We start from the raw sequence: 14550 nt of genomic DNA on the forward strand, positions 1-14550 counted from the left end.
CCTCAAGCTTTTCCATATTTCACTGGAAAGACAAGTCTAATGTTGCTTTCATACCTAGGCAGGGGTTTGATTTTTATGTTTTTGTTTTGCGTTTTTTTGGGCTGGGGCAGGGGGGAAGGCATAATTAACTTTCAGACAAATCAGGCTTAAGTGACCCTTTCAGCAGGCAAATATCACTAGAATTTTAAAAAAAGAAAAGCAAGTAAGATAAGTACATACCACTAAATCATGAAGCAGCTGCCCAGTATAAGAATTCCAAACTTTGAGTAGGTGATTATTCACAGCAGTAACAACAAAGTCATCATTTTGATTCCAAGCTATCATTGTCACTTTGGGCTTCATAAATTTATCTTCCTCTGAACATGAATCATTGCTTAAAAAAAAAGTTGTACCATTAAAATTAAGCATTTGGTTCAACATCCAGATACAAAAATTAAACTGTCTTCCAATGCTAAGAACCTGAAAAAAAAACTGAATTAAAGATTAATATTCAGACTTACTTTGCTCACTAAAATTTGGTATTTCCATAGCACTGTGAACAAAATTGAGAACAGCTTAAATCTTAAGTCTGAACTATACATTAACCAACCCAAAAAGAGAATCATGAAACTATAACTGTGTATATCTAATTTTAAAGGAAAACAGTTTTAAGTTTAAAATATTAGTGAGCATGTTAAAGAACTGATAAACAACAGACTACATCGTGGTCATGGTCAGATGTCTGGCTTTTTTTGCTACTTTAACAGGCCAGCTATATGAAAAGGACACAATAGAATTCTAATACAATAACAACTACTATTTTTACCTGAATTTAAGATGACCTTGAATTTAAGACAACCCCCATCACTAGATTCTGGACACACCAAATTATAAATTGGTTATAAATTAAATACGTTTAGAACCTATGTATTGGGGGAGATTCAGATTAAATTTGCCCTCCCCACCCTCTCACGGCTGTGTCAGCAGGAGTGCAGACAATGGGGAAAGCGAAGCAGAGGGAACAGGCAAGGAAGAAAAGCCCCTTCACCACTTGCCGCCTCCTTCTGCTGCTTTACCTGTGGCTCTAAGCACAGGTAGAACCCCCAAGCCATTCCTCCCCCTTGTTGCAAAGAGCAGCTGTGCTGGGAGCCCAGCTCAGCAGGCACAGATTCCTCCTTTCCTGCCCTGCTCCCTTCCCTCCTCCCCTGCTGCTCTGCCTATGCTTGGGCTAGCAGGTGAGACTGGAGGAAGGAACGGAGCAAGGAATAGAGGAATCTGCAAACTGCAAGCTGGGCTCCAGACAGCTGCTTGCTGCAGGCTGAAGCAGGAATAGCTCTGGACTTCCCCCATGTCTGCCACAGCTGAGTCCTACTGCTCCAGTTGCATGCTGTGGGCAGCAGTCATGCAGGAACCTATAGCCAGCTGGAGACCGCAGCAGCAGCAGCATGCTGATTCCTCCTTCCCAGCCTGACTCTGTGCCAGAAAGGGAGGAGAGGGGAGAGGAGCTGGGCAGGGAGCAAAGCTGGAAGCAGGAATCTTCATGCTGCTGCTGTTGTCCCTGCCTCAGCTGGGATCCTGCACAGCTTTTCTTCACAACTCCCAAAGGGAGCAGAGAGATATTCTGTTCTAAGATGAGGCTTTGTTTTCACGATGAATGTGGAGGAAAAGCCTCATCCTGGAATCAAGTGATTAAATCTCCTAAGAATCAAGGCTAGCTAGATCATCAGTTCTTAGGTGTCTATAGGCTGACAGGCTTTTAAGTTTACACTGCTGTCATGTACCCCTACCATTCTATGCTATGGATGATAATTACAAAAATAGGTAACTAACACTGTATCACTACAATCACACTATTGTAGCTGCCACTGATCACCCCAGTCTGAATCCAGTAAGGGCAGGGTAAGTTTCATATCTCTGTTCTAAAGCTGGCAAACACCCCCGGAGGTACAAGTATCCTAATTTGACAAATACTGAACTAGTAACATACCAAGAGCCCTGGGGATGTGGAAGTCTCAACCTTCCCTAAAATGTGATTCCAAAAAAATGGAAAAATAAAGTACAAAAGCAGAACATTGCTGAAATCACTCAGGTGCTCCTTACTTCAATCTGCACACGTAAATATCTAGAGACTTGAGGTGGTTATGGGGGATAAAGGCTAAAATGAAGCAACTTAAATCTGCTGCATTTACATTTTTTTGAGGACAGAAAAACTCTGATAAAGATTTTTTTTAATGCATTTCATCAGAAACGAAGTCTCATTTGGACTCCAACTCAAATTAAAAACGGACTTAAGATTCAGGATTTCCAGGCTGAAACTCTGGGAGCTGTTTTTAATGTAACAATTGCCGGGTGAAAACTAGTTAGAGTATTTGTAACAAAAGGTTAAATGTCTGTGTTATTTAAGGCAAATCATATGAGTCAATGTTAAAACATCTGGTAGGAGTAGTCTGTATACATTACAGGAAAGGTATCAGATGCTGAGGTTTCAGTGAATAAGTACTGTGTTCCATATAACTGATCTATGTCTTCAGAAGAAGAAGAAGAAAAAAAGAGAGTTCTCTCCACTTGTCTAATGATAATATAAATGAGCATTTTTACATTAATAGATGCAGAAATGAAATTAATCATGTCTTTGGAATGTCACATAACTCCCTCACAAAAAGGGTACATCGCTTCAAGATGTTCTCATTAGAGCTGTTTCAACTCCATTCTAAGCAGACATGTCAATTCTTTCAAATTAATAGGAGACATTTAACCTACCCTGGTAATTTATCAGCCATATCCAATAAAATGCTCCTCCATTCTGTTTGCTGAAAGCGCCAGATGCGTGCTGTTCCATCTCTGCTGCCACTTATGAACCTTGGAGTAATTTTAAAAGGCATTATCTATTAAGATATTCACAGTATTTCTACTTAAAAGCACAACCATTCAGAGCTCTGTGCCTAAATGCATAGTTAATTAAAAAAATATACAACACTGAATGACAATCAAATTATGAAATCCTTCTAGTCCATGCAGGAGTACCACCCACTCAGCTCAGCCACCTTTGCCAGAGAAAGCCTAGGGCAAAGACAGCTTGATATAGTATGAGCTGAGAGTCAACCAGGCTTGGAACAGACAAAACAGAGAAGCAAGTTTCTGAGTTAAAGCACTTTTCAGAAAAGGCTTTTCTCAGCTCCCTCCTATTTACATCAGAACGCTCAGCTAAAACTTCTTAATTTAATCTATTCTCATCAGACACTGAAAAGACAGTTTAATATGGCCAGGATGCAATTATTTTCTAACTTTATAGATCAAAAACAGTATCTTAAACTGCACAGGGAAATAAGTTATGACATTTAGATTAAGGAGTGCAGGCAAAAATACACCCTTCATGGAAAGTATTGCTAAAGAAGATACTGAATTTTTCACTAGATAAGTGAAGTGGTACTAATTAAGCAGCTTCCCCAGGTAGACGCGGGCTGTAAAAATTCTACACAAAGTGCCCAGGGACCAGGATTACTGTGAAAAAGTCAAATTCAAAAGAAAAGCTTCAACCTCGAGGCCAAATGAAGGTTAAGAAAACATTTAGTCAGCTACCTGGGCCTCCAGTGACAGGATAAAATAAAATAAATACAAAGTCACAGATGCAGCTTACAGTTCCAACTGCAAATTCACCATAAGAAGTGAAGAACACTTTTAATTCTTTCCTGCTTTCCGTTCCTGATCAAATACCTTGAGAAATCAGAATGGTTCACTAAAGGCATTAGCAAACTAAAGCAGCTGACCAGACAATGATGCAATGTAAAACAGTTCACTCCAAACAGAATGGTTTCTTAGATTGAAAGGTCTGGTACAGTGATGGCATCTAAGGGCGCGTGAAGATGAACACACACATGCAGTATGCGGCACCACAGGCCCGTCCGTGGCATTGCAAACCACACAAGCTGCATAGGTAGGCCTTTGCTGCACTGCTAATTTGCAGTGCAGCAAGTTTTTTTGACGCTGGAAGATTCCAGCATCAAAAAAAAACAAACCATGCCTGAAAAAAGCAGGGCAACGCATGTGGTGGCAGTGTGCGCCACCCAAAACCAGAGCTTGGTCAGCTGGAGACCTACTCCGGCTGCCAGCCAGGCTCAACACACCAGATTCCTGCCACTGGAGCCCCCGGGACTCTATGTAATGCTGCTGGAGCCTCCCACACCCCACCCAGAGCAACCTGCCGTGCACCAGAGCGCATGTGCATGAGTGTTCAGCAGGGATAAGCAGCAGTAGCACAACTAGGTACTGCTGCTATTCGTCCCCAGGGAAACGCATGTGCATGCTCATCTGGACGTGCCTTAGGTATCTGTACAAAACAAGCTACGTGAGGATCCACATTCTTTGAGGGCCTCCAAGTACTGTGGTAATACAAGTAATAATTTCCCCTGATATATTAGACAAAAAGAGGGGTTTCCCAATGGATGAAAAGCAAGAAGTAAGCACCTAGCAACTGACAGGCAAAAGGTAGGGAGTACTGGATCTGGCATGAAGGGCAAGTGGGAGGTCCATGGACCTGACCTGGCCTGCAGGGCTAACCCAGCATCACTTATTCAAGCTGTAGACCACTCATCTGGCTAACAGGGCCAGATAAGTTTGACACCACTGACTTAAATCTATGGATGTTATCACTGACTTAATCCTGCTTTTTTTTTTTTTTTTTTAATGTCAGTGCTGGTTACTTTTCAAAAGTAATACTTTCCCATGAATGAAATTTCAGATAATACAAACAGACACTAACAGAAACCAAAAACACACAACTGAAACTTCAGAACTGCTCTGTTTTATTCCATGCTGTATCATTCCATTTCTAGTTATGTTGGATTTTCTTACTGAAGAATGCCAGATGAGAGCAATTGTAAGGTGCTGTAAAGTTAAAAACCATCACCCATTTATATTCAGTCTTGGAACATACCTATCACCATTATTAGAAAACTGGATGCTGTCAACTTTGTCCTGTAAAAGAAGTTTTAAACAGTATGTTAGAAGTTTGGAAGGGAAGAATTAGTTTTTTCTATGCCCTAAAAGAAATTTAGTTTTCATTAAAGAAATAAAAATAGCCTCCTTTATATACAATGAAGGCAGAACAGGGCAGTAGGGTAAACAGCTGTCACCTATGAAAGCTTATTCCTCTCTGAGTTAGCTGCTAAGATGTCTTCTGACATAACTAACTACCTCTTTCCTTACATATACACAACATAAATGTACAGGCAGAAAAAAAAGCACTGTTTATATCACATTGAACTATACCTTTTTCATCAAACTGCACCATATCAGAATGACACAGCATGCTACCAGTTTTGCATAGCAAAATTTTTGATCCTAAACTGTAACTGCATGATTAACAGAGCCATTCACAAAGACTTTAAAGAACATTCATGGTTTTCATAAAAATTTATACTGCAGTTTTTCAAAGAACGGTGCATTTAAACTCATCACAATATTGTCTAGTAAGTGCACTATATAAAATGCTGGACTTAACTAGTGAGTAATTTCCCCATCGGCAACCTGGCATTTAACAAGTTCTACTTACAGCCAGTTAAAATCTAAAGCAGGGGTGGGCAAAATACAGCCTATAAGCTAGATCTGGCCCAACAAATGATTTTATCTGGCCTGCAGCTACTCCTGCGAAGGAAAATTGTATCCAGCTAACAGCCACCCTGGCTACTGGTGCCTCTCTCGCCCTTCTCCCTTCCCCATTCCCATGCCAAAGCGAACTGAAACAGCAGCAGACACTCCCTTCACTGGCCCAGTCTGCCTGTCCTGCCCCACTGTACATTCCAAGACAGGGGGTGCTGAGCTCCTGGTCAGGCTCCTGCCTAGTGAGGCTGTCTGAGCACAGCTCCAACCCTGTGGGAATTTGCAGACCAAACAGCATGGCCCCTACTGAACTGAAGCTCAGGTAAGGTTCTCGCCACTGGTAGGGGACAGGGTACAGGGGAAAAAGGGCCAGGAGCTGCAGGTTATCTGTGCTCTGTCAGATTAGGACCTGGTAGGGGTACAGGCACCACTAAAGTAGTGCTACATTGTGTTCCCATGTGCCACTTCAGGCTGCCCCACATGGATGCACCCGGAGTGGCTGGTGCAGTTTCTGCCTGACCCAGAGTCCCCAGCACATGGCCAAGCTGGGCAGGAGCTGCTCCAGCTGCACCCATGTGGCCCAAGGCAGTCCACAGGAACAGCGTGGCACACACAGTATGGCTGTATGCTAGGGACAGGGTATAAGGAGAAAGAGAGAACAAAGGTTAGGTTCCCCTAACCCGGGGTGGGCAATTATTTGGGCCGGAGGGGGCCAGTTAGGGAGTTTTGGTAAGCTGTTGCAGGAGGGTGGAGGGGGCAGGGGGGTGACCCAGCCCACAACAGCTCACTAAAATTCCTTAAGTAGCCCTCCAGCCCATCCCTGATCTAGAGGGATCTGTTACTAGAGCAAAATTTTACTTGTGCATTACAGATAGACAGAATATTAACTATTCAATTATCATCAAGGTAAAAAAACAGCAGTAGAGTAGATAGAGCCTAGAATGACCAGAGGCATTATCTATTTTTGCCACACTTCATCATACATAGTTAAAATGAAGAACTTGCTGAACAAAGTAAATAAGCTGAAATAGTTGGAAATCGGGATAGAAGGATTATGAGAAGACTATTTTGAATGCTAATAACTCTTGGAAGTCTTCACAGTTATAAGATAAACTGTGACTGTCATATCCCTGACAACTTCATATGCACTCTGCCCACTAACCCATCACCACAAAGACCCAGTCTTAACATTCCAAACTTCTGAGCAGCCTTAGTCTTTAAAAATAAAACAGGCAAAAGAAGTGCTCTCCTTCTCAGCCCAAATATGGAATCCATCTCACAAACCACATTGGCCAATGGCCCAGCAGAAGCACTTCCCTGTTCTACACCAGCACTAAGTTTAAGGTATTCCATCTAGCAATCCAGATTCAGAAACAAGAACTTACTCCCTGAACTTGTAAACACTTCTTACTTTTGAAAGCAGGCAATAAAAGCTTTCTAAAAGCACAACATCACAAAGATAGTTACCCTTACTAGCTATGAAATAGAGAAGCTTTTAATATATTCTTTACCTTGTATAGGCCTGTACAGCTAGACTTATGGTGTTAAAAAGAGTTTTACTTCATAGATGAGGGATATATAAAAGTTTTTAAAAACTACAGAATCTGTTTTCTGAAGGATGTGGTATAGACAATGCACAAAAACTTAATGCAGGGGTGTCATACTTATCTGCCCAGATTGGGGAGGGGCATATAAATGGTCTGTGGGCTGGATCAGGCCTACAGTGCTGGAGCCAATACACAGGGTCAGCCTAGGGCAGGCACCACATGCAGCCTGGGCCCTGGACTGGCCCTGTGTGCTACTTTCAGCATGCATACTGGCTCCAGCCTCACATGTGTCACATGGGGTAGGTCCTGGGCAAGTACTGCACACAGTACATAGGGCCCGACTGGGGCACTATACCAGCTCTGTGCCCTGGCTCCAGAACGTAGGGCTGCTCTACTGATCTGATCCAAACCAGCCCCAGACCCAGCGTAGGCTGGTACTGCATGCTGCACACATCCCAGAATGGCACAGTGTGCTACATGCTACACCTGTTGGCTCTAGTGCTTGCATCCAGTGCAACTCATGCCAGACAGGCTCTGTGCACCACAGCAGGGCCAGCTCATTCTGCATTCAGTAACACTGTAGGACACATGAATAGGGCTCTGCAGGCTCGATCCCTGACAATGTATTAATACTTTATTGTATAACCATGCTAAATTCATATTTTTAATACCTTTGTACTATGCCATTACGTATTACCACTCTACATCCAAAAAAAACTTGCATGGCATGTAAAATAAGAAATGGGAAGTATAGTTGATGGTCTTTGCTCCCTAATGCTATTTATTTTTCCTTATTATGAAAATAACAGAAGCGAAAGAATTATGGGCCTCATAGCTGATGAGAAACAGAGACAAGGGCAAAGTTACCAGTTATAAGAATCAAAGGGGAGTCTCAAAACACAAAAAAAACAAAAAAAAGAAATCTTGTTATGGGCAAGGATCTAAGAGGCCCAATTTTCATTTATACTAAGTCCTTACTACACTGTTCTGAAAATTTTAAATATAATTTCCACTCACTTCAAAGACTTTTGCATTTCCAGGGTTATACAGAGCACAAACATAAAAAGGATTTTTTTCCTTTTAAAGCAAGGAACAATAGAACGAGGCACAACAAAAGCTAAAGAAGAAAACATTTAGGGTATAGACAAACATATGTTTTAGCCTCTTAAATGGGGAAGACGACCTGCTGTTTGGACACATGAATAAAGTGTTATAACCTAAATAGAATATCTGCATGAGCCTTATAAAATATGGCAATATAGCTCAATTCATTCAATCCTGGATGAAGCAGGGTTAAAAGCTGGAATCAATTTGCTATGCTTGTGTAACTACAAGGTCATGCAGACACACAACTCTACTCTAAAAGCTTGTATTGGTATTCTTTAATAGTTGTACAGGTGTTAACTTCTGGCTAATATTTAGACAAATGTAACAGCAAGATCAGGCAAAGCAATAAACCTTGGGAGCCGTTACGATAGATCAGCGGTTCCCAACCCAAATGAAAATTGCAGGGGGCAATGCCAGTGGCGCCACATACAAAGGATGAGCCGCGCCACATGCCAGGAGTTCCTCCACTCCTGTGCTGCCACACTCCGCTCCCAGCAGCGGGTCACAGCAAAAAAAGGTTGGGAACCACTGCTGTAGATATTCAAAACATTACATAAAACATAAATTGAGCTACTGCTGGAAAGAGCAAGCTGTCTTGTTTTCTTAGTCTGATTCTTTTTATTTAGCAAGCTGCCTATTTATAATAGAGGTATATTGTAAAAAAAAGAAATCCAAAAAAACTGTACTTCTGTCATCCAAGATAGTCACTACATTTTGAGTAATAGCACAAAGTATTGCAAGATCAAGTTCTTAAGGGATAAATACAATCATTTTATTAGGTGTATATACTACTGTACCATAAACAGAAAAACATGTTTTAGTATCTAACACTACAATGCAGTACAAAACAGTCCTGGAAGTTAGTCACTGAGTAGTAGACTAGTGCCCCAAATTGACACTAGTATACAAGATTTTAACCAGTAAGCTTTTTTAAAGACAACCAGTAGTAAAATGCTACTGGAAATGATACAAGGAAAACCAACTGTTTTTGAACCAGCAATCTTAGTTCTATTTAAAAATCACTGACTATTAAATTTAAATCTTACTTACAGCGTGGCTTTCCAGTTCAGCTATTTTTTCAGGTGTTTCAGAGCCAAAAAAGTACATTCTGATAACATGATCAGTACTGCCTGTTGCTAAGAACATGCCACCTGAAAATTCAAAACAGTGGTTTAAAAAAGCTGGCAAATATTTTCATTTGTTAAAAATAGCAAGATACATTTCTAGAATGCAGTATATAAGAAACTTGTCACAATTGTTGGTCACCTGCTACTGTACAAATGTGGGATGAATATTTTATCCACCCCCATATATACACTCTTCGAAGCTTAATATGAAAAAGAAAATAAATATTCAGTTTTACTATCTGAAAGATTAAAGAGTGCTAAATACTTAGAATTTTTAGAACAAGTTGGCCACCAACCTTGCCTACTATTTTAGAGAGGATAAAAACTCCAGAAGAGTTACACAGACTACTCCTCTCAAGAAATAACTAAACATAATGTCAAGAAAAAATATATTTTAAAGCTGAAGCTAGGTACAGTCATTATGCTTTTACTGGTACAAGTGATTGGAAACTGGTCTTATAGCCTTACCATAAGTTCAGTACACAAAACCAGTCTATACCTATAACGGAAGAGAAGTTCGGCATACAGACTGGTTTAAAAATGGCAGAACCCTATCTAAGATTTGCCTCCTCATGCCCCACCCCACTAAAGGAGGAATGAGTGTTTTGTTTCCTACCAATCTGAACTATATCGCTTACAGAAAATCGTTCAACTTAGACAGATTTCATCTCAGGCTTTTTGAATGCCTGAATCTAGCCCAAACGAGTAACAAAACAAAAAAAAACAAAACAAAAACACAAAACAAAAACACCCAAAAAGTTTAGTGATAGCACATTTTTCATCCCACTGCTTCCATTTCCAAAGGATTTACCCATCACTGAAAACTGAAAAGTGTACTGTAAAAAAACCCCACAAGACCTTAGATCACAGATGGCCACCTTGCACCACAGGTGTCACAGGCTGCTTCTGCATGTGGCATATGGCAGACCAGGCAGGGACAGGCAGCTCAGTGACAAACAGCATAGGGAGCAGAAAGCAGAGCAGCAGATGGGGCAGAGAAAGGGGATGAAAGCAACACTTAGAGTGCAGAGCTAATCTGTGGCATGCCTGCAAAAAAGGCTGGCTGCCACTCCATTATGTCATATGAATGTATGGCTCCTAATCATGTTGTACATTAGATATCCCAAAGGTGAATGATGCCCCTTTCTCAAACAATAGTCATTTTTAAAGCCGTATAGTAGAACAGTTTCAGAGAAATACTTATCTGAAGCCAGACAGGGCGCAATCTGTTTATCTGTACCAAGCACCTGATCAGTTTCACACTACATACACTCATAACAAATCAGAATGCACACACACAGCTCTGAAAAGTCAGTTCAGGCACTACCCAGAGCTGTCACGAATAGCCACCTCTCTCATTATGCCTCTCAGTGTCCAACTGTCTTTAAATACTAAAGGGCTCTCCTTCTTCTGGCTGACCTACCTCCTTCCAGCTGGCACCCACAAGTAGCTTATTCTCCTGTCAGCAGGATCAGGAAGAAAACAGGACAGACATTGGCCATATACAGGCACTGCATTTCTACCAGAATTGCTGTGCTCTCAGGAGAAACTTGGAGCATACAAATGTTTGTTTGATTTCTCCCAGAGGAAATCCATCTCCTCCAGGAGAAAGATTTTCCAGGTTGACACTAAAAGATTTCACACAAGGGAGGTTCTCTCACTAGAACAAATGCCTATATGCTTTACTCCTCCTGATCACTGAGAAGTTAAGCAGCAGTTTTCTCTGTGCCTTCTATAGAGTGGGGGACTCAAGTCTAGGGAAGATGGGGGCATTTCTCCACAATTCAAGTCCTGATTATGGAAGAGTTGAGGTGCCACTGCTCTCTGAGCTTTCCCAAAAATCAGAAGAATGGTATTGGGAGCACTGTCCCACTGCTCCTGTCCCTCCCACACACCAGGAAGAGGGGAGAAAGAGCCACCTACTGCTTCCTGCCTCTCTCCTAGACTAGAGTGTGCCTTGGTCTGATGAATAGGCAGCAGGCATTGCTCTGCTACTACCTCTCCTCCCCCCAGGCCAAGGAAAGATACAGGGAGTCTTTCCCCACCTTTCCACTCCCCCTTTCCAGTCCCTTGGAATGAGAGGAGTAGAGCAAACACTGGTCCCCACACCTCCAGAATGTGATTCACATCAGCCAGGGGAAGGCCTGGGGAGCAAGAGAGAGGAAAGCTGCAGACAGAACATCTGTACTGCTCCTTCTCCCAGAAAGATTTTTAATGGGAAGAAATCCTCACATCCTGATCTTACTGCTCTCCCTTCTACTCCCTGTCCTGCACTCCCTTCCAGACCTGAGAAATTGCCACCACTAGAGATGAACATCTGTTCATACCCATTGTAACACCTTGTATTAACCATGTATTGCTGAGGCGATTCATCACAAATACATGGCTGAACATATATACTGTAAAAGACTGGTGTACTTCTCTAGATTAGAAATGTCAATTTGGGGCACATAAGTACTATTCTATGCTTTATTTAGAATGATATGCTCCTTGCTCCATTGGGAAGGCAGATGATGTTTTCAGCATGAAAGAGAGAGAAGTGACTGCAAGGCTAAGTTGTGACATCTTGGCTTAATTCAGAAGTGCATTCTTTCCAAGATTCTGTCACTCGAAAGATAAGATTTTGTAGAAAAAGTAAGAGAAAATCCCGCGGATCGCTGCATTGGATTCTGGAGTATTACAAGTGTAGAAAAGTTGCTGTTTATTTAAACTATATGTAAGTTAAGAGAAAGATATCCAAATAACAAACTTCAACAAGCATACAACTTACCCACACTGAATGAAGAACAAAGCATCTGAACTCCAGGTCTAGGTTTCTCTGTGAACTTTACTGGCCGATTGCTTTAAAAAGAAAGTAAGTCTTACTTAACACAAATCAGAACATAGCATGAAAAACTTAAGAACTTTAAATATAAGTTTTAAAAAACATATACATTCAAGTATTTATCATGATGTATGTTAGCAATTTACAGCAAGTTCTTTGTTTCCACGCAAGCACATCATCATTATGCATGATTCTTTTAAATATCTAACCATTTATGGTTTTACACACAAAATCCTGAACAAGTGAGTATAAGAGGACACACCACACTTCTTCAAGATGGATTTGCACACTCCAGTAAGTACTATGCTGCTGTGTTACACTACAATCCACTGGCACCTGGAGATAGGCCACTGTAAAGCTCCATGAAGTTATGGGGTGAAATCAACTGAGTTTTTAAAATTTATATTATTTTTGCTTAAGAAGTTTGGTCTGTTCAATAAATGATGCAAAGTCACCCACAAAGCATGTACTAGAATCTCTCATAGGGCAGACACTAGTGCAAGCAACCTGAGAGAGAAAAAGCTAATATTTCAAAAAAGTCAGTAATGTCTATTCTCTGTTACTTAAGGAAAAACTCCATAAACCTAACACACTTGTAAATGTCCGTGTTTACCATCCTGATGGCTCCTCAAACAAGTGCTGTTTAACAACAAACTAACAAGCACTCTTCAGGAGAAAGTATATTACCTATATATAAAGGGTCTTTTTTTTAAACTATAAGCTATACAAACTCAACTTGGGACCAACCCAAAAATTAAACTTGGAATTCAACAGAAAAAGTTTCTTCGACCAAACTGGGCCACCAAACACCTCTCTGCAATTCCACAAATATGACTTAAATAAATAATAACAACTACAACCCTTTTTTGCAGACGTATTACAATATATGGTTAAAGTAGAAACTTCCAGATGTCAGTATCTGCATTATTCTGAATATTACATGGAATAGTGTTAGGTTTATACTATCATAGATTCTTATTCAGCACTAGGAATAGCACTGACAGAAAAAAAAAAAAAGAATGTCAAAACTTAACATTATATGATCACTTCCTGAAGGCTTTTAAACTTTTACTGTATATTACACACAAGTTTCAAATGAATACAAACCATCCCCAAAACAACAGGGTTTTATAACTCAAAAAGTGAACACAAGTTAATATTATTCTGTTTATACTAATACTACTATTATACTAATTACAATACAAATTGAGCCATTTTCTGTCCCACATGCATTTTTGCTGAAGAGAATAGTTATTTATTCTTTAGAACAACTAACTGTTGTTTTGTAAAAAATGAAGTTTGTAATGGCACTTTAAAACATTCTGTGTGCTAGTTTGTGCCATGCATTAGGTTTTCCTATGTGTAAATAACTGTGTACTCATGCGACCAAACTTTGCGCATACTCTCTCTCATTGGACAAGCCAATTTGCAGCTCCCCCACCTCCCTCCAGACATCTACCACAGTTTATCAGAAGACAGAGTATTTGAAAAGAGTCTGTAACTCAGTTACATACTTGAATTTCATGGAATCCATATCCCATTGCCAAAAGCAAACTGTTCCATCTGCACCAGTAGAGACCATGTATCGCACAGAGCCTTTGGCCATTGGACTAAACTAAAATTAAAGCCATACACAAATGTTAATTTGCAAGCTTTTACATTTTAGATGAATTTCCTCAATTTAAAATCATTTTGCAGTAAGAAAAAAATGTGAACTTGTAAAAGGTTAAGCTTAAAACTTTGAATAATTCTAAACTGAATTACAGAAATAGCTGAAATTAATTTTTTGACAAAAGACAAAAGCTATAGATCTTGAAATAACAGGTTTGAATCAAAATATTTTTAATATTAGGTTTGCCTATGCTCCTGTCATAACTACATTTTGAAGAACAAGTGCGTGATGTTTTTCGGCTTAAAAGAAATCATCTGAACTAACCACGTCTGTTCACTGAAAGCTTTTCAGAGAACTGATTTAGATAGAAAACAAAATGTACTAGAAAAAGCAGAAGGCAGTTTTCACTAGACACACACCTGTTAAAACTTCTAAGTAGGTCACACACTAGTGTTTAAACTACTACTATCTAACCATATAAAAAAATATGTGTTCTATATGTGTAAGTTTTCAGGTTAGTATTTCTTTTCTTTAAAGATACTGAGCAAGTATTATGCAGATGGCTACTTCTTTAAGAACTAACTACACAGGACATATAATGGTTAACACCTTTCTTGAACTCTTCTCCCAACACAAAAGCCCCTAATTCAACACTGCAAAAGCAGCACCAACGTCAAGTTCTCCTATAGTCAACAAGAAAAGTTCAGTACAACTGCAGTTACAGACACTCAGCAAATCCACTAGCTTACTCATACT

At 40.2% G+C, this 14550-nt stretch overlaps 1 protein-coding gene across 5 annotated transcripts in view; it reads right to left on the minus strand.

The window, feature by feature from the left end:
* BRWD1 (bromodomain and WD repeat domain containing 1) overlaps positions 1–14550 on the minus strand; it is a 94045-nt gene that overhangs the window by 63979 nt on the left and 15516 nt on the right. For all 5 annotated transcript variants that reach the window (XM_019528948.1, XM_019528947.1, XM_019528950.1 and 2 more), the window contains exons 9-14: positions 13697–13797; positions 12129–12199; positions 9282–9382; positions 4913–4953; positions 2740–2838; positions 220–373 (exon numbers count right to left, since the gene is read on the minus strand). In XM_019528948.1, the coding sequence (XP_019384493.1) occupies positions 220–373; positions 2740–2838; positions 4913–4953; positions 9282–9382; positions 12129–12199; positions 13697–13797 (567 nt within the window). The remainder of the gene's footprint in view (positions 1–219; positions 374–2739; positions 2839–4912; positions 4954–9281; positions 9383–12128; positions 12200–13696; positions 13798–14550) is intronic.

Source organism: Crocodylus porosus, unplaced genomic scaffold (genome assembly GCF_001723895.1).
Source record: "Crocodylus porosus isolate Cpor-Errol unplaced genomic scaffold, CroPor_comp1, whole genome shotgun sequence".
Classification (NCBI taxonomy): Eukaryota; Metazoa; Chordata; order Crocodylia; family Crocodylidae; genus Crocodylus; species Crocodylus porosus.